At 45.2% G+C, this 19,052-nt stretch overlaps 1 protein-coding gene across 10 annotated transcripts in view; it reads left to right on the forward strand.

The window, feature by feature from the left end:
* Window positions 1–19,052, forward strand: part of SGCD (sarcoglycan delta) — a 313,783-nt gene that overhangs the window by 166,332 nt on the left and 128,399 nt on the right. For 6 of the 10 annotated variants that reach the window (XM_059483993.1, XM_059483991.1, XM_059483992.1 and 3 more), the window contains one exon: window positions 17,863–18,048. In XM_059483993.1, the coding sequence (XP_059339976.1) occupies window positions 17,863–18,048 (186 nt within the window). Of the gene's footprint in view, window positions 1–10,150; window positions 10,263–16,956; window positions 17,041–17,862; window positions 18,049–19,052 lie in introns of those variants that run through there. The other 4 variants (XM_059483999.1, XM_059484000.1, XM_059483994.1 and 1 more) reach the window with 3 other exon arrangements.

Below are 19,052 nucleotides of genomic sequence, written 5' to 3' on the forward strand. Positions count from 1 at the left end.
GGGCACAGTAATGATTTTAAGCAATCCTCAAGAGGTGTCTGTTTATGAAGATGATCCTTTGCAGATCAGATGTGCTTGATAGCAAAGAACTAAAAAATGATAGAGATATCTTTGAGGTTAATTTTCTATAAAGACTATAGAAATGCAAAACATGCTAAGCACCAGGTTTTATTCAATCTATCTAATTATGAGCAACTAATCAGCATAATTTTCCTGCATTTTCAACCACACTTCCTTGAGATTGAAGTATTTTAGGCAATTATGAAGAAATGCCAACACCTAATTGTGACAAATTCTATCTTTAAGGAATCCTTGGAGTTTTCTTTATATAGAAATGCAAATAATTGGGGACAGACAGGGCTAAGCACTCTCTAGGTGCTGGTGTAAGAGGCGCTTTTGTGGCGCAGACTCACTGCAGTGAGTAAAGAGCTGAACACAGGTAGCCAGTTTTTTTTCTTCTCTTTTTAATACCTCCTAAAACATGTTGGTTTAGAGGTGTTTCAGGACCTGCAAGCATTCCTTGCTTCAAAGCACAAGGCCAGCTTCTGCATCCAGTGGATGAGGGAAGTGTGTGGGTGCATTTCTGTCCTTTTGCTTGCAATAACCTGTAACTTCCAGCATTAAGGTGTCATTTAAGTGGACACCACCACTCTGGAAGGAAGATGGACCAATTTCCCATGGGGATCACCATCTGACACGTGCTGTCCTGCTGCAGCACAGCCACAGGCTTTTGCAGGTGGAGGTGTCCTTGCTGGGGTTTCTGTGCTGTGTTATTTCCCCTCTCTCCCATCCCATCTTTATGGTGGTCTTTGCTATTATTTGCAGGCAGGTTGTCTTACAGCTGTTATTGCACCTTTCCTCTGTCATCTCTCCCAATAACTGAAACAGTGCTGATTGTGGGCTGCTCTCCAGTACAGAAGTAGCATGTTGTTGTCATGTGGAGCATTAAAATTCATGGACTGTAGCCTGTTTCTTGCACTTTCTGGACAGGCCTGTTAACCTTTGAGGATTTGCTGTTCAGATCTTGCTGTACAATAATAAAAACAGGGAAGTGAGAAGGAGCCCTGCTGGGAGAAGGTTTATGTGTTGGCATGATGAACCCATAAAACTCAGTGACTGTTCCAGACCGTGCTCCCAACACGTGTTCTGTTGCCCCAGCTGCTCCCATTCCAGCCCAGGAACCACCTGAGGCATTGAGGCTACAGGAGAGGCTCAGGCTGTGCTGCAGGCACATCAGTTTAAACTCCATGTGGCAGCCAGGATGGAGACTGTGCCACCATGCTAAGCTGCTCCCAGATTCGTGTGAGGATGATGATGATAAATAGCTGCAGGGTGAGAGGGGGAGGCTTTCCTCAGCAGCACTGATGTGAACACAGCCCAGTGCTGCTCCTGCCAGATGCTCTGGATCTGAGAAACAGTTGTTGCAGGATTCACATCTAACCCCACTGCTGCAATGCATTTTTTGTGACTTAAAGATCACACTTCTTAAATGCATGTGTTTATTTTCACAGACAGCTGAGGGTAAATGCTCTGCATTGATTTCTCTTGTGCTGGTCTCCAGTAAGGTGAAGAGTTACAAAAACACCCAGCTATTGATTAGAACTGTTGAATCACAGAAGATCCACAAGGATATCGAGGTCCAGCTCCTGTCCCTGCACAGGACAATCCCAACAAATCCCACCCTCTGCTAAAGAGTGCTGTGCAAACACTCCTGGAGCTCTGGCAGCCTTGGGGCTGTGCTCATCCCTGGGGAACCTGGGCAGTGCCAGCACCCTCTGGGGGAAGGACCTTGCCCTCATCTCCACCCTGAATCTCCCCTGGCACCGCTCCAGCCCTTCCCTGGGTGCTGTCGCTGTCACACAGGGCAGGGATCAGAGCTGTCCCTCAGGAAGAGCTGCACTCCCTGGTGAGGTCTGACCTCAGTCTCCTCCTCTCCAAGCTGACCAAACCTCAAATCAGCTGCTTCTCATAGGGCTTCACCTCTAGATCCTCATCTCTGCATTTGGAATTGGGATTTGTAGGAAAGGGATTTAGTTTTTCACTTTGCATGTTTCCTGCTTTTGTGGAGGGGGAGTTTACCAGTTTGAGCATGTCCCCGACCCACAGAAATGGAGAAGGCAGGACAGATCTGGAAAATGAGAATAAGACACAAGGGCACTTAAAAAAAAAAGGCAGCAGAAGCAAAAAAAATTTTAAATTAACAGTTAGCAACTTCATAAACTACCATTGTAAATATAGCTCTGAGTGAGGCATAACATGAAAACTCTTCTACTCTTTGAGAAGCCTCCACATAAACTTTTGTTATAACCTGGGGAGAAATGTGGGCAGGTAAAATCCCTCACTTTTTTGGAACATCTCTCTTACCTCCCTGACAGCTACTTTGCCCAAAAACAAAGTCTGGATGAAAGGCAAAAAACACCTCTCTCTCCTTTTCTCTCCTTGCCCTCTCTCCCATTGTGATTCTTACTGGATAATACCAAGAAATCCAGGAAGGTATTTTTAGCCTGCGGGAATGGAGAATTTAGGGCAGAAATGATGTTGACATTAATCACAGCAGTGATGAAATTCCACTTCAAAATACACGAATGTAGCAAGGTTTTCCCTGTGTCCTACTCATGAAAAGAAGATCCTGTTGCTGCCAAACCACAGGATGTTTTGCTTATGCAGAGGAGTCACAAAATGAGCCTCTCATTTTTCTGACATGTGGAAATGAGTATTGCAAGAGGAACTTCATTGCATTCCTCTACTTCTGCAGTGAATATTATCCCTGATGGTGGGGGCTGCTGGGTCACTGTGCTCACAAGGAATCCAACACCAGAGCTGTGAGGTTGTAGGACAAAGAGACAAAGCCAGAACCAAATTGTATTCTGGCTCTCTGGAGGAAGGGACAGGACATTTGATTATTTCTTCTGTACGCTGAAGGGAACAAACATTGTTACAGGCACTTCTGCATTATTCTTAGGGTCACAGAGAGATTTGGGAGCAGCAGCAGCCCTCTGACATTGCAATGAGGGTTAAACCTCACCAACTGCTGAATCAGATAAACGTTTGGAAGAGGAGAGCAGAGCAAGTGCAAATGGTCTCAGCAACTCTCTTGGATGTTGCAACCTTTACTGATGCTGTTGAACACACAGGAAATCCTCCTAGCACAGGCTCCAAAACCTGCTTAGGTATAGGAGAGCACAAGGAATCCTCTCAGAAACTGAGAGGTAATAGCTACAGAAATAAAGGGATTCCCTAATTAAATGCCTTTTTACCCTTTGTGATGTCCTGCCAATGACTGAAGCAGAGATACTGAGATGGAGGGGCCCTTGAGTGTATCCCTGTAGAGAAATCCAGGTCTGGAATTTTTGCACAATGGCCTTTTCATGATTTCTGGAGTACACATCCTCACCAAGATGCCTCTGCCCTACTGAGTTCTCTGGCAAAGGTCAGGTGTAATTACTGACATACAAGCATGCATTTATTTCTCAAGCCATTGCATCTTTTTTCTTTCCTTGTGACACAATCTCAGTGTAGCTTAATTTTCTAAGGAATTAGCTTTTTAGACCTTTCCCAGTGTTCTTTGTTGAAACTTAAAATATGTGAGTGTGTGTGTTTGTTTATATATCAGCACAATCATTCTTTAATGTGCTACAGCTCCAAGTGTCTGCATTCTGTCAGGAGCTGCTCTATGAACAGCACGTGCCTTAGCACCTCTTGCAGAATACAAGCAGAGGGAAAGAATTTGCAAAATTTAGCCAAAGATTGCTCACTATTTTGGTTACCAGATCTGTTGTCTCCTTGCTGCTTGTCCCAGAGTGGGTGCTGTACATAAAGTTTTAGAATCACGGAATGGTTTGGGTTGGGAGGGTCCTTTAGAGGTTATCTGAGCCAAGCCCCCTGCAACGGCAGGGACATCTTCAACTACATCAGATTGGCCAAAATCCTGTCCAGAATGGGTGGAGGGACCTCTCTGGGCAGCATGTTCTTGTACTTCACCACCCTCATTGTAAAAAATGTCTTCAGCTGTGTCTAGTGTGATCTGGATAGTTTTAGCCTGATGCTGTCACAGGAGGAGGAGGAGGGCAGGAGTTCTCCTTTGGTCAGATATTATGGATGAAGGTCCCTGCTGCCCATCTCAGGAGTGTCACAGCATCATGCAGAAGTGTTGCTGTCCAGAATGACACCCCAGAGCTCGTTAAAACAGATGGCTCTGTCCTGGGCTGACAGGCCGCCTCGTTAGTGTTCTGCAAGAGTCCTGCTAATTGCTTGGAGAAAATACAGAGCTGCTGCCCACGGAAATTGTTCTGTGGAGCCAAATTTGGGAGCATTGGGTGGCGCTAAACTTTGTGATATAATCGGATACCTAAGTGTAAGTACAAGCAGAGCTTCTTTCTTGACAGAATAAAAATAGTCTGGGTTGGAAAGGGAAAGGCTGTGATGAGCACAGGCTGCTGAACAGCTCTGCCTGACCAGAAACTGCTCTGCATCAAATCTAAGAGTGGCACATCCATACTCAGAAACTCTCCACTACAACAGGCCTAGCAGAGAAACCGAAATGCTCCCCCAGAAGATGATTATTGCAGGCTGAGGTGACTGTGTGTCGTGGTCAGGGCACACATCGAAGCAAAGCTCCGAGAGCAGCTCTGTGCCTTGAACCTAATTTCTGAAAGAACAGAGCCTGAGGCTGCTCAGATAAGAGTAATGAATTTGGATACTGTTAAGACTTTAATAGTAGAACAATTATTGGCCTTGCCAACTGAATATTTGCTCTTATATCTGTATGGAATTAATCTTTGCAGTGGGTTTTTTTTTCCCCCCTTGCATTTCTTATGCCAGAGGAGTAGAAGCCAGGGACATGGCACATCTTTTTGCCTGGTGACACCCATCCTGCTCCCTTGTAGTGCTGCAAATGGAGAGACCCTATTGTTTGTAAATGAAGACCTTTCTGAATATTGGTAAATAACCTCTGGATGGGAAGTATGACACATGCTGGCTGGAAGAACAGGGCTCTGTAATGGTAATATTGCCTTGAAATTACAGCCCATGTAGTTTGAGAATTATTCAGGATAATTACATTAATGTTGCCAGAGAAATGAAAAGGAACACTTTCCATTCTACCTATTAACAAGCTCTGCTGGCCTTAAATTATTTCTGAGAAGAGCCTGAAAGTGGCTGAAATCATCAAAATAATTATGAAGCAGCAGTTGGGGTAGAGGGGTGGGCTGGGTGAGGTCCTGGCTGTGGCTTTTTTTGGCTGACAGGTGAACACTGTGCAGCTTTTGTGGGGAAAGGAGCACGGCACAGAGCTTTAGGGTTGGGAACGCTGCGGGCTGCAAATGGGCTCAGGGAGTCTGCAGGTTTGGACCCTAAGGAGAAAAGGGAGAAAAGAGCCTTGGGAGTGAGCTGCTCTCAGTGTAGGTGTTGCACATCAATGTGTGCACAGGGGAGCATGAGCCTGCTGCTGTTCTGGTGTGCTGGGTACCTCCATCCTCCCGCCCTCCCTTGCTGACAGCTCTCCTGAGCCTGTGCAGGGGAAGGTGCCTTTGGTGATGACTTTTTGCCACTTTGATCCTTGTCTCATAGCAGCAGCAGAGATGTGGATGTTTCTGAACTCCAGACCCTGAGCAGCAGCTCTCTGAGCCTGGCCTCTCATGAAAGCTCAGTCCCTCTCTTGAGCTCCTCTTGTGTTTTTGGCCTTGTGCAAGCAGCACTGACTCCTGCCCTGACCTGCTGCTGCCCAGCCCACCTGTAACATTACTATGAAAACAGGACTTTTTCTTGTGTTTCCTTTGATTTGTTTATGTTGTTGCACTGTTTGCGAAGTCTGGGATGAATAGAAAAGGAAAATTTAGTACTCAGATCTAAATAATTCAGTGTCATGGGTATCAGGGTCTCCAGGGCCACCTCTGCTGATCCTGAGTTTCTCATCTGTATGAAATTTAGAGCATCCTTGGAACTCCTGTCTACAAGAGCAGCTCTGTCCCTCTTTCTCTTTAGTCTCCAAGAATTAACAGATCTTGCATCTCATGACCAGTCCTATATTTATCCTTCTTTTAAGAAATAGCCTTATTTATCTCCTGTGAAGAAACTGGAGCAGTGGGTGGGGGTGTAGGGGGATGCAGGCCCTGCAGGTCTGTTCCAGCTCACAGCCATGTTCAAACACACACACACACAACACACACATTTCATTTTCTCCCATTTCCTTTGCACTTGTCCAACAAGTCCATCTCAGCCCTGTGTGTTTGCTTGATGACCTGTGTGCCTTCAGCACTCCCAGCACTTAAAAAGGGTTTTGCTCACTGCCATCAAGTCAGAATCACTCCCTGCACACACAGGGAAGGGTTTTCTCCCTTCACTGCAGCATTCCACCCCTACAGCAACCCCCTCGTCTCATGGCATTGCCCTCCATCCTCTCTGCATGCTCAGGGCTGGGTGAATCCATCAGCAATGCCCAGTGCTGCCTCTCCTCAGCTTGCTGCTCCTGACCCAAAATAGTTAACTTTCTAATCCATCAGCTCCCTTCATTCTGCATTTAAGGAGATGGAGCTGAAATGAGTCTTGGCTTTTCCCTTTGCACACAGGTACTCCAGAGAGCTCTTAAAAGGCTTCAAGGCTGAGGGTGATTTAAAATAATCATAATTTGGCAGATGATTTCTTTCAGTTGAGACATTAAAAATATTTAAACATTTATATTTTTTCTATTGTGATACTTTGAGAGATTTAATGGATTTTAAAAGAAATAATTTGGAGGGAAAGCTCAAACCAAGGAATTCCTTAATTATTTCAGATAATAAAACTTTCATTTTGACTTCTTCTTCCACTCCAGGTGCACCCACACCTGCGTTTACATGCTGATTCTTTCTGCATATTTGGTTTGCCCTGAATTTTTTAGGAAGGTTTGGGGAATGCTTGAGAGAGTTCCTGGAAATCTGCACAGCATGAAAATCTCAAGTTTCATTTTTTATGTAAATAGATATTATTTGTTAAATGAAATTAATTATGAATATTGATAATTCAGCAGTAAATATTAGATAAATTCCAGCTGCTTCTAGAACATGCTGTCAAAAGTGAGGGCAGGTATAAATGGTAGAGAAGGAACTTTGCTTCCTGTCTTTTGTAGGTCTCTTCATAGTGTGGAAATTCATGGATCCAGGTGGGTTGGATCTCCTGCACAAAATGGAAGTCCCTATGTGTTGCAGTCTCCAGCTGCAAAGATACTGAAGCTTTGAGGGGGGTTAATTTGTTTTCATCTTCCCAAAGAGCTCTAGTAGTTTTTTTTAATCCTCATAACCCTGCCAGTTCTGAGGAATAATAGCAGTTACACAGATAGTTATGTCGACATCAACTTAAGGTTTATGCTTGCAAGGTTCATATATTTTTGGTCGTGCTGGCACTAATACAAATGATAGCTCAATAACAGAAAAATAGAACAGTCCCGGAGCCACAGTTCTGATGCTTGAAGTGTCTTTAAACCCTGCACCCAAATGAGAAGGAGATAAAAACAACCCACTCAAAGTGGCTTAGCTTGAAGGAGCATTTTATGTGTTACTTGATGACAAAATAGTGAGGCATTAATGCAGTTTACAGTAAGACACCCCTGAAGTTATCAGTGAGGTTGGTGTGATGCCTGACAGATTTAATGTAAATATTTATAGACTTGGCCTACTAATTATGCCAGTGGAAAAAATGCAGTATTAATGCTGTCACCTCCCCATGTCTCTACCTGCCAGCCTGCTGCTAGCTCGCATAAATATTCTGAAGATAGAAAGTACATCACATAAACAGAAGAGATCATTTAGATTTTTAATAAGGGATTAAGTTATCTCCTGCAGCAGTTTCCAGCCTGTGGGCCACGGATGTATGGGAGGCCTGGGGACTATCCCCAGGGAAAAATGACAAGTTAAGAGGGGGTTTTGTAAGGTGTGGAGGAATCTCTCTCTGTGAAATGATTACAGGGCTATGCACCACCTCTGTCAAATATTTAGGGGTCTGCACAGCGAGAAAAATGTGAAACCCACTGATTTACTGTATTTATGTAAAGAACTGGGTAATCTCAAAGTGCTGTACTGCCATGTTTTAAATGATTGGACTAATGATCCTGCCAGAGCCAGGCTGCCATAAAAAGTCCTGGACCACAAAGCACTAAAGCATGTGCTTAACTCAAAACACACGGTGAGCCACTGAAGTTACTGCCTGCCCCATCCAGAGCTGCTTTGCTGAATAAAGACCACAGGGAAATTTGAGACAGAAGGCACGGGCTGCTATCATCTTGCAAACAGCTCTGCAGATGCCTGATTGTCTTGTACAACTGAAAATCTAATTATGTGAATCTGCAGTTCATATTTTTCTGTTTCAGCTTGTTTATACCCAGAGACTTTGGTACAGGCGCCTTTGGTTTCAGCTGTTGCTGGTTGCCAACCCAGAGAGGATTGCCATGGCTGTGGTAGTTTGTGGAGGGGACTCTGAGCTGCACAGACAGTTCTTGTGATCTGTGATCCAGATGTCTGCTCTGGCACAAGCTGACTCATCACAAGCTGTGCAAATAGATGTGAAATGCCACCACCAGTGGTTGTGTGTGTGCTCACCTTTTGTTTGTAAGTCTTGCAAACTGAGGCAGGATGACTGTGTGGTTTCATCCTATCTTCTGCAGAACAGCATCCTAGTCTGGATCCATCCCCACTGATTTTCAGTCCAGGCTGCCCACATCTGTCCTGTGCATGAGGGCAGCACTGCTGACCCCTGTGTGGCTCTGGCAGGAATAGGGAAACAGCATTTTGGCAGCAGGGCAGAGTGCAGGCAAGAGCCAGGCATGGTGTGGCCACAGCAGCTTGGGTGGATGAACTGCAGGCTTTCCATCCCACGTGGGTTTTGTAAGATCTCACTGCTGATGGGTGAAAGGCAGATCTCCCATTCCTGTGGGTGAATGAGTCTTTGCCATGGACTGAAGGCACAGCCCGTGGAAGGCAGCAGATTTCCTCTGCCTTCAGACAGTGCTGGATCAGAGCTCTCTTTACTTCTAATCTCCACAGCCTTTATCCCTTGTAAACACTTCACCTGCCCACCACACCTCTGCAAACCACAGAGCAGAATAACCCCAAAGAAGTGGAGTGCACGGTTTGAAAAGGAGCATTAGGAGGGAAAAATCTCTCTCTCTCTCTTTAAACTGTCTCTTTTCTATATTGTTACCTTGACAACTCTGCTGCTGTGTTTCATCTTTGGTGGGACTTAGCCGTGGTGGAATAAGGGGGACATCCATGTGTGCTTCCACATCTACTCCAGCTCTGCCTGCCAGGCACATGCCAGGCACGGGGCATCCCCAGCTTGCTGCCCTGACCCATGGTGCTGCCTGGAAATGATTACAGATTTTAAGAACTGGGACCCGTTCTGATTCAAGGTATAACATTATATCTTCTATTTCTTTTCCTTAAGCCAATGCCAGAGCGGTGTTAATGTTCTTTAAAAAGAAATGCAAGGTGCTTAAAATATTTTGGGTTATAAAGGTTAGGACAGCTGGAAAGCAGAGAGGGATGAAAGTACTCAAAAATAGTTGTATTATTTTTAGTATAAGCAGATACAGGAGTATGTGTCAAGATTAGGATACAGTTCTGATGTGCTGAACTGAGTCTAGAGATGCTAAAAATATGCTTTCTTTTCTCATAGTTTTAGAAGAGACAGAGGCAAAGGTAAGGGGAGAGTAGTGGTGAACTGAAATTTTATCCCCTGTGCTTCCTTGCTTGCTGGGATTTGGCAAAGCTGGCTGTTCACCTGAGTGCCCATGGCAAAGCACAGGAGGCAGGGTGAGGTGTTATCAGTGGGAATGGGATCCCTCCCACCCCATTTTTCCTTCTCCCAAAGAAAATCTCCACCAACATAATCCCTTTATTGCTTTTAACTGAGATGGCAGGGCAGGCAGGCTCCGGGGCTGGGTGCAGACGGGGGTGTCTGTGTCTGAATGTGTGCAGGGAGAAGGGGGCTTTTAATGCAAAACACATGTGTTTTCAATTGCTCGCTGGAGCCAGCCCAGTAGCTGTAACTTGGCCTGACAAAGCCCTATTGAAGTACAGACAGTGTGGTTTCAAAGCAGTTAGAAAAAGAACGGGAATGCTGTTCAGGAAATTCTTCAGGCATGGGCAGGGACTTGGCTGCAGTTCTGCTGTTGGAAAATCTGACAGGGGCAGCTCATGAGCACAGGCCAGGCCTCGTGCTGCTCTGAAGGCTGAGCTGCATCTTCCCCAGGCTCCTGCACCCTCCGGGCGTTCATCCATCCCAAGGGAGAGGTAAGAGCTGCCCTGCTCCATCCCAGCGCCGCATGGATTCGCCTCCTTTTGTGCCTCTGCAAAGGGGCTCCTTGCTTTCACACTGCTGCTTAGAGCAGAAAAAAGAGTCAAGAATGGGGAGTTGTGGCATATTTGCGAAGGGTTGGGAGCAGTCTGAGGCTGGGTGGTGGTTTCTGGCTAAATTTGTGCCGATAGTAAAGCTGCAGGCAAAGCGACGCCCGCACCGCGTCTCTGCCTGAGGGAATGCTGCACCCAAATATTCCCCAACTTTTTCATTTTGGGGAGTAAGTGTGTGTATAACCTGGAGCTGCTGAAAGGTTGGCTCTGGACCATGTGCCAGTCAGATATTTGGATGAAAAATGCGACTCAGTTACAGTAAATACGTTTATAAGTGCGTTGTATTGTAGTTGTTTAATGAGTTGAAAGCATGTTTGTCTGGGGGTTGTTTGCCAATTCCTGGTACAGCGAGCTTATGAAGAGAGGCAGCAACTCAGTAATAATCACTGCCTTGTGATTTGTCTGCATATTTTTTTTTCCTGTATCTTAAAAAGCATGAGCAAACTGCAACAGACAGCACGGTCAGAAGCCACGCAGAGAAGATTAGGAGGGAAAACATTATTTTGGGGCTGTTGTATCTGTAACTTCTCTTCCGATTTGCGTTTCTTTCCCCAAATAACTGAAGAAACATTTATGATGAAAAGCTCACTCCCTCTTTAGGGACCTGCCAGATCCAGGCAATGTTCTCTCATCCTTTTAGTTGCAGCATTAAAGCTTGTCTTGCCTTTGCAGAGATATCAGCACCTTATATGGCAGGCTTGGGCTCGGGATTCGGGAGCGCGCGTTCGTCAAGGGATGGAGGTGTCAGGAGGAGTCTGCCTCGCCTCACAAACTTCCTTGCCTCTGCCTTGGGTTTTCAGAGCAATGTTATTTGACGTGTTGAAAATTCTTTCTTAGCTGTGTTTTATGGTGGTGGTGGTGTTTTTTATTTCCTTTCAACAAGGAATGAATTAAGGGTATCTGGTGATACGATGGGACGGTGCTAAGAATCTCTGACTGGTTCATGGGAGCAGACACATGCTTTGCTTTGCCTGCATCCAGCAGGGCTCAAGCAGTCACTCATTTTGGCACCCCAAAAATTCAGGGACAAGGGGCAACAGATCCGAAATGTGGCAGGACCAGAGCTTTCTCCCTGTAATTCTGCTGAAGTGGGTTGAGTTTTTAGGAGCCAAGTGAAGACTGTGTGGGTTTGGAGTGCAGGCACAGGAGACATGGATGTACTCTGGCTTCTGGAGGCTGATGGGGGGGCAAAAGGAATGAGAGGAAGGACAAAGATGAGTTGTGAAAGGGGGAGGCATATGAGGGAAATAAAGAGGCTTGATAACCTCAAAATTTGCTTTGCATAAAATACACCTGCAGTGAAAACGCTGTGTTAAAGGAAGGTCTTACATGATCTGGAACTTCTTGAGCCTTCACAGGCTGCCATCTTACCCTGCAGACTTGGATCTCTATTGCTTTTCTCAGCAGCTGTTAGTCTAGGCAAGCAGTCAGTCTATTATCTTCTTCACTGCTAGCTATAAGCTTATTGTTAAAAAAACTAAACAAAATTCAAGTTCTTACCTCTGATCATGTAGCATGCCACCTCCCAAATGTGATTGTCAGCTTTGAAGAGCCAGAGATGTGCAGAGGCTGGAATGTGTCCACCTTAGCCAGTGGCAGCCAGGGCCATGGGAGCTGGTGTTTCCTCCCTGCCTTTGGCAGCTCCTCCTGAGCCTCCTCAGTGCCCTTTGTGCAGCTCCACCTGCGTCAAGCATTCAAGCTTTGAATCCAGGAGGACTGAAGAATGTGTGCGTGTGTGGGCAGAGTGCAGACAGCCTCTTGATTTTGGAAGCAGACAGATAGGAGAGCCATTAGCACACCCCAATATGTGTTTCCCCTCTCCTGGTCCTTCCCAGCAGCAAACCAGAAAGAGAGTGAGTCAGTGCAAAAGAACAAATGGATTAGCACAGAAGGCACATCATGTGGAGGGAAGATGGAAGATGCAGGAGAACAAGTTTTAACTTGTGGGAGCAGGAGCACTGCAGAGACTGCACTCTGGATCCTGGCACATGCTCAAGCCCACAGTTCTCAATTTGTGCCGTGCTGATTGGGTTCCAGCCGTATAAATCCATATTATGATCCTGCTTTGCACATTCCTACAAGCCATATCTCTTTTGGTGCTGTGGGGTGAGAGTGTGTTGGGGCAGGAGTCTGCAAAGTGTCACCTCCTGTGGCTTGCTTTCTGATTGGAGCTCAGCTGATGAAATCCCTCTTGCTGTTCCCACAGCCTCCTGCAGTCACACCTGCTGCTGGCTATTTTGGTGCAGTTCTCATGTTTGTGCGTCCTGCTTTGAGGCACTCTGGTGGGAAAGAGCTTTTCTAAACTTGGCACCCATGGACAGGGGCTGTGAGTGCTTCACATCATCTGAGTGCTGCAAAGGAAGCAGGGTGTGAATGCAGCAGAGCTGGTGTGGTGTTTGCATGCATGCAGCGTGAATTTTTTACCACAAATTGTGGGGCATTTTGTGAAAGACATTCTCTGTTGACTAGCTTGATACATAAAAGGACTCACTGCAGAGACTCTATCTTCCTTGCTAGCTTTCCATTTCCTTCTTAATTTTGAAAGAAAGTATTGAGACAAGCTGACTATCAAGGAAAATGTGTAAAATTTAAAAGAGGCTGTCATAAATAAAAAAGTAGACATGTTTCTGTCCTTCCCAGAGAAGAGAAGCAATAGTGACATCACATCGCTCACAGATTCTTTCAGCATAATAAAATATCACTTTTGGCTTAGGAAATACAATTCAGAGATGGAGCTGCCTGTTATTTTCGTTTGTTCTGGCAAATTCTAATAGGTTTAGAGTTTTTCTTTGAGTGCTCTTTGAATGCAGAGAAGGGACAGGACAGTCCCATTGTTCAGCTTTTGGTTGAGTCCATCTGCTCCAAGCTATTGGTTTATAAGCTGAGGTTCTTGCAGTGCACTTATCCTCAAGCACATTTGTTGTGGAAGTGCTGCCAGCCCAAACAGCTGGGGAAATTACAAGAGCTTTCAAGATGTTAGAGGTGGGGAGCAGCCTGAGGGGTCTGAATGAGATGCATTACCAGGATGTGAATCCCCAAGGTCTCCCCAGATGCCTGTGCTGAGTCCATTTTCCACAAGATGCAAGAGGAAAGAAAGGTGTTTTCCATGGGCAGAGTGTGCCCTGATGGACTACAGATCATAAAAAGCTTGCTGATGTGCTTATGTTTGCTAGAATCAGGCCAGATGTTTGAGTAACACTACATGTGTTGTACCCCACTGAAAGAGACTGCTCGTAAAAGAAAAGAACATTCCTTAGGATGTTTCCTTTTACTTTCTGTCTCTCTGGCCATGTATCAGCAGTGATACCTGAGAAATGGGCATTGAGTGATAATGGTGGTCCCAACTCAGGGAAGAGCTGCTCCTCATAGGGAGGGACAGGCACTGTTGGCAGAAATAGAGGGACAAGCAGAAAGCAAAGATTTAAGCTTTGGGCACACCAATAACAGTCACAGAGAGTGAATTCATGGCTTAGATGGTCCTGGAGAAAAGTGCAATGAGATTTAATTATCCCAGCAAGTATTTCATCCCATGGGCTGTTCCCCAATACTCAGCCCTTGCTGGCCATGCTACAAGTGAGAAGTCATTTTCCAAAGCCTGATTCTTTTTATGGAGACCCAGGTTGTGGGTCTCCGACCCATGTGAATGGACATAAATCAGTTTTGGGTCATGCTGCTGGTGGATTAATTCACCTGGGGGTGTCAAACTTGAGAGACTTTTATGGGTAGTGGTGACAGAAAATGTCTTGTTGATAGATGGCTCAAAATACTCTTCTTCACACCAGATTTTGTTCTCAGTCACACTCCAGAAATGTCTGTTCTTTTGAACCTGGTGGATACTGTGCACTTAAAAGCCAGAGAAATTAAAGAGGATGAATCTGCAGAGCATTTACAGCCAGTGAATACAATGCCTTCCAGTGATATGGCAGAGAGCACCTCTGAAGGTTTTTAGGGCTTTTTTTCCCCCTTATTTCAGCCCAAAAGAAAAGGGTTTTGTTTCAGAAAACAAAGAGAAAGAGAAGAGGATGTTGGTGATATGGACACAGAGAGAGGGCAGGTATGGGAGATGTAGGTCCAAGACCTGAGGGAATTTGAGCCCCTCTCTCATCTCTGGAAATGTGTTCCCATCACCGTGTTCCAGGTCAGCCTGGGGTCAGATGCTGCTGGTTTTTCTGATGAGGCTGTTACACCTCACTTATAGGCAGCCAGGCTGGCAGGGGAGATACTGTGTTGGCTGTGCAAGGCTCAGGGCCATTCCTGCAGCAATGAGCTGATCCATGAGCTCCAGGACACTTCCAGCAGCAAATTTCAATAGGGCCCATAAGACAGAAGCTGCCTTCCCAGACAGCATCCTCTTACAGCTTGAAATTGTTCTGTTATTAAACATACGTCCTTCAAATGCTGATCAAAGAAACCCCCACGGCAGAGAAACGTTATTGATTCCTTATGTACAACCTCACCCTGCTCATGGTCCTCCCTGAGCCTGCAAAGACAGCGTGGCCAGGAATGTTACAGTGCCAGTGTTTGTGTAGGAAAGGTGTTAATTCATCCCTGTGCATGTGAAACACTTTTCTGCCTGAGGAATTGGTAACGTGGGTTGCACACCCTGAGTGAGGAACTTGCTGCCAAGAAGGGAGGGAGGCTTGGAGCAAAGATCTGCCCTAACTGGTGAGGTCTGCTGTGAATTTTGTGAGCTCAGAGCCAGTTCTGCTTTCTGGTTTAGCTCTGCTGAAGGAAGGTGCTGAAGCTTTGCAGAAGCAGCCTGTGCAGATCAGCAGGTGGGGTGACAGGGCTCTTCCAGTGGTCTTAAAATAACTAATAAATCTTTCTTGTCGTGGGCCATATCTCTAAGGTATGCTAAAGCAAAAGGATGAATAGCTTTTCTAAGTGGACTGGATTTTGTCTCAGGCCCTGTTTGCAGTGTTGGTGTATATAAGGACTCAGTGTACAGCTTTAGTGCAAAAACTTGGTACATATTTTTGTGCATAACCAAGAACTCCTTGGTGAAATTCCCACATTCCAGGCTGTATTTTTGTTGTCATAGTCACATTGTCTGTGGCTAAATTGCAAAGATTTGGCTGCTGCATTTTTGTTCTGTTGTAGGTGGGGTTGTTCATGCAGTGGTGGTGATCCAGTGCTGTGCACATGTGTCTTTAAGCCCTCTCACTTTAAAGGTTGACCTTTAGAAGGCATGCTTCTTTTCCAATTTCTGTATTTGTTTCAGTATTATCTTTTCTCCGCTGTTACAGAATTAAGTGGTGGTTCCTAATATTTTCCTGAAGAAGAAATGAAAAATCCTATTAAGCAGCAGCAGCCTTTCCTCTTAGTTCAGTAATTGAAAGGAGGGAGGTGTCAGCAGCGAGTGCAGCCACTGGATATTCTTTCAAAGCAGTAATTTTTTGTCTGGTGCCTTAATTCTTTTCAATGTTTGAGTCAGGAAAAGTTGCCAAAATTTAAATTATGACTAGCCTACTTCTTCCTCCCACACCATACAGATTATTGATAGTGGATATAGTTGGTTCCATAGGTGGTAGCCTTGCAGACTTTCTTATTCTGCTCATTTGTTTAACACACCTCAGCACTCTCTGTCCATCATCCTGTCTTCTCTCCCTGAAGAACTACAGACATGAGCAATTTTTTGGTAATATTTACAGTTTGGGGGGGGAACACTAGCTACAAACCAAATATTGCTTAAGTGTGGCTGTGTGAGAGTTTGTATAGAAAAAACATGATATCTACAAGTGCCATGCTATTTTCTTGTGATGAATTTATGCTGTATTGCTAAGTCTTGCTCATCACACATGTTGGAGTGCTTTAGTTGCTCTATCTCTGTTAGGGCAGCTGTGAGTTAAATATTTTATCAGAACGAGAGAAATTCTCAAAACCAGGCTACTGTATGGATGCAAGTTGCTCTTTGTGGTTGTGTTCTGTTGCTATAAATTCTTTTGATGCTTGTAAAGTTTTGCCCCAGCTGGATATGCTATTTTCTCCATCCTAGAAACTGCAAGTAAAGAAAAAAAGCAGAGATACAGTGAATAAACAAGTTTTGCAATAAAGGGGTATTTTTAGCTGGGTATTTCATATTGTTTCTCCTTGGTCAAACCTCTTCCATGGTTTGAGAGGGTTAGCAATGCAATTTATTCATTTTTCTCCAAGGGAGAGGCTGCATTTAATATGTGTTCTCCAGGATACCCTGTTAAAATATTAGGCAATAAAATCCTTGACTGTACAGTAGTTGCAGTTATAATTTCCCCCAGGTAGAGGAAACTCTGTGATTTATTATTGTTCAACTTTGTTCGGGTTGGCGTGGTTGTGGCAGTGTAAAAAGATCTGCTTTGCTCCAGCCTGTGTGTGTGTGTTGGTGTCCCAGCTCCCCTCCCTGAGCAGCGTCTCATTCCTCAAACTGCCTCTCTCCAGACATGCACATCACACTCCCACAGGGGAACCCACACTGCTCCCTCCTGGGATGTGAATTTTGTAACTCCCTGCATACAAACATCAGTGCCAGCAGCCCTGAGGAAGACACTCGTGGTGTTGAATCCACAGTGCAAGAGCCTGCTTGGTGGCTTCCTATCTGTCTGGAGTCTAAAATGGAAAACACTCAGCAAACTCTGTGTTACTAGAGATGATCTCCTCAGTCTGCGCATCAAAATAAGCTGAAAATGTAAGAAATGATCCCTGGGGAAGCCTGAGAAAGTGGCTTTCCTCAACCTGAAAATGGAGGGTGAGAACATGAATTCCCTCCTTTCCCTCCTTTCCCTCCTTTCCCTCCTTTCCCTCCTTTCCCTCCTTTCCCTCCTTTCCCTCCTTTCCCTCCTTTCCCTCCTTTCCCTCCTTTCCCTCCTTTCCCTCCTTTCCCTCCTTTCCCTCCTTTCCCTCCCTCCCTCCCAGCACAGATATTTGTGATAATTGTTAGAGATGTGGCAGCTGGAGAACCTTGCCCCAGCTTCAGTTTTTTAGGCAAGACTGGTGTGCAGAAAGGGGAAAGGCAAACATTTCCCCTTTGCCTTTTTTGTCTTTGGTTGGAAGGAATGATTTTGCTTGAGATGATTTTATTTTTTCTTAAACTAAACCTCTGAAAAGTCATATTGCATCTTCCAAACAAACTGCTGAACTCAACTGCTTTTACCCAGCGCATGCAGAATTTTCCCCTCAGGATCCTTCGAGGCCCTGGAGTGCCTGCCTTGCAAAACCTGGGGCTGAGCAGAGTCACTCCAGAGTGATTTCCATAGGATACCTTCAGCCAGAGTGCTTACGTGCATTTATAAGAACATTCACACACATTTAACACATCACATTCTCTCCTGGTCTGTTACTGCGCACACCAGGCAGAAGGGAAAATAACCAAGGTATCCAAAGAGCTGCTGCCCACCTGGTAAACTCTGAGAAAACCCCAAACCCTCCAAGAGGCACAGACAGAAGCAGTTTTTATCTCTGGCTTTCCTGGCCCTGAACACACGTGGTTGTCTCTTTGTGCTCATTTCAGATGCCTCAGGAACAGTACCCGCACCGGAGCACCATGCAGACCTCGGAAGGACCCCAGGTATACAAAGTGGGGATTTATGGCTGGAGGAAGAGGTGCCTCTATTTCTTTGTGCTGCTCCTAATGATTTTAATCCTGGTGAACCTTGCTATGACCATCTGGATTCTGAAGGTTATGAACTTCACAATTGTAAGTAGGGGTTACCCTGGAAGGTCTGGGGAAGATGAGGGAGGGTGCTGGTCTTTCTGCTGAGCATGGCTTCAGATACAGCTTCAATAATGGGGTGTTTCATTGCCATGGACAGTCCTTTCACAGAGAGGAACAAATTTACACAATGATCCTCTCTTTCTGCTGGATACTGCCAAGCTGAGGATCAGCTCAGCCCTGCAAATCATGTATATATGTATATATACATGTATTTATGTAAACAATATACACCACCCAGCTCCAATTTTCAATTATAAAGTGTTTTAAAATTAACGAAATTGGTTATTTTGAACTTGGATGTGGAATGGGTTTGAGCTTTTCTCTTAGGTTTTTCCTGCTTGTGACCAGGAAGACAAGAATCTTGATTTGCTTTTTTTCTTCGGGAAAATTCATGTTGATTTAGTTTTCAAAGCATCATGAAATGAAATAGAGTTTACAGGGTATCTCCCTGGCTGTGGTACTTAGGTGGAGCATGTCCTTATCCTTGTATTGCTGTGCTTGGTGCTCATCAGTCCTGGAGCAGTTCCCCCTTGCTGCTCAGACTCCCTGGCCAGGGTTAGCTTTCCCCTTCCACGCCTTGTGAGCCTTTATGTATGGCATATCCTTGTTTTTCACTAGATAATTCGGCTAAGCAGAGTGAAAATGAAGTTATCAGTTGTCTCTTCTGCAAAGTAGTCATTGCCACCTTGTTCAGATGAGATTATTCATTGTAAGATTGTTTGAGTCTTCAGGAGAAACCAAGTCTGAAGCTTTAATCCTGGTTCTACTTCCTGAGGGAGCTGTAAAGCTACACTTCCCTAGACAACTTTCAAGGATCTTCCCAGCCAGGTTCTGATATGAGCAGCATGTTTGAAGTTTTTTTGGCATTTCTTCCTCTGCTTTGGTCTTGTGCAGTCTCGAACAGCTGTGGCCAGAATTATGTCATTAATGGGGCATGAGAAGTTGAATAAACAACCTCTGGCTTCCTGTACCCAGCAGATAAAATT

This window comes from Ammospiza nelsoni, chromosome 16 (assembly GCF_027579445.1).
Source record: "Ammospiza nelsoni isolate bAmmNel1 chromosome 16, bAmmNel1.pri, whole genome shotgun sequence".
Lineage (NCBI taxonomy): Eukaryota > Metazoa > Chordata > Aves > Passeriformes > Passerellidae > Ammospiza > Ammospiza nelsoni.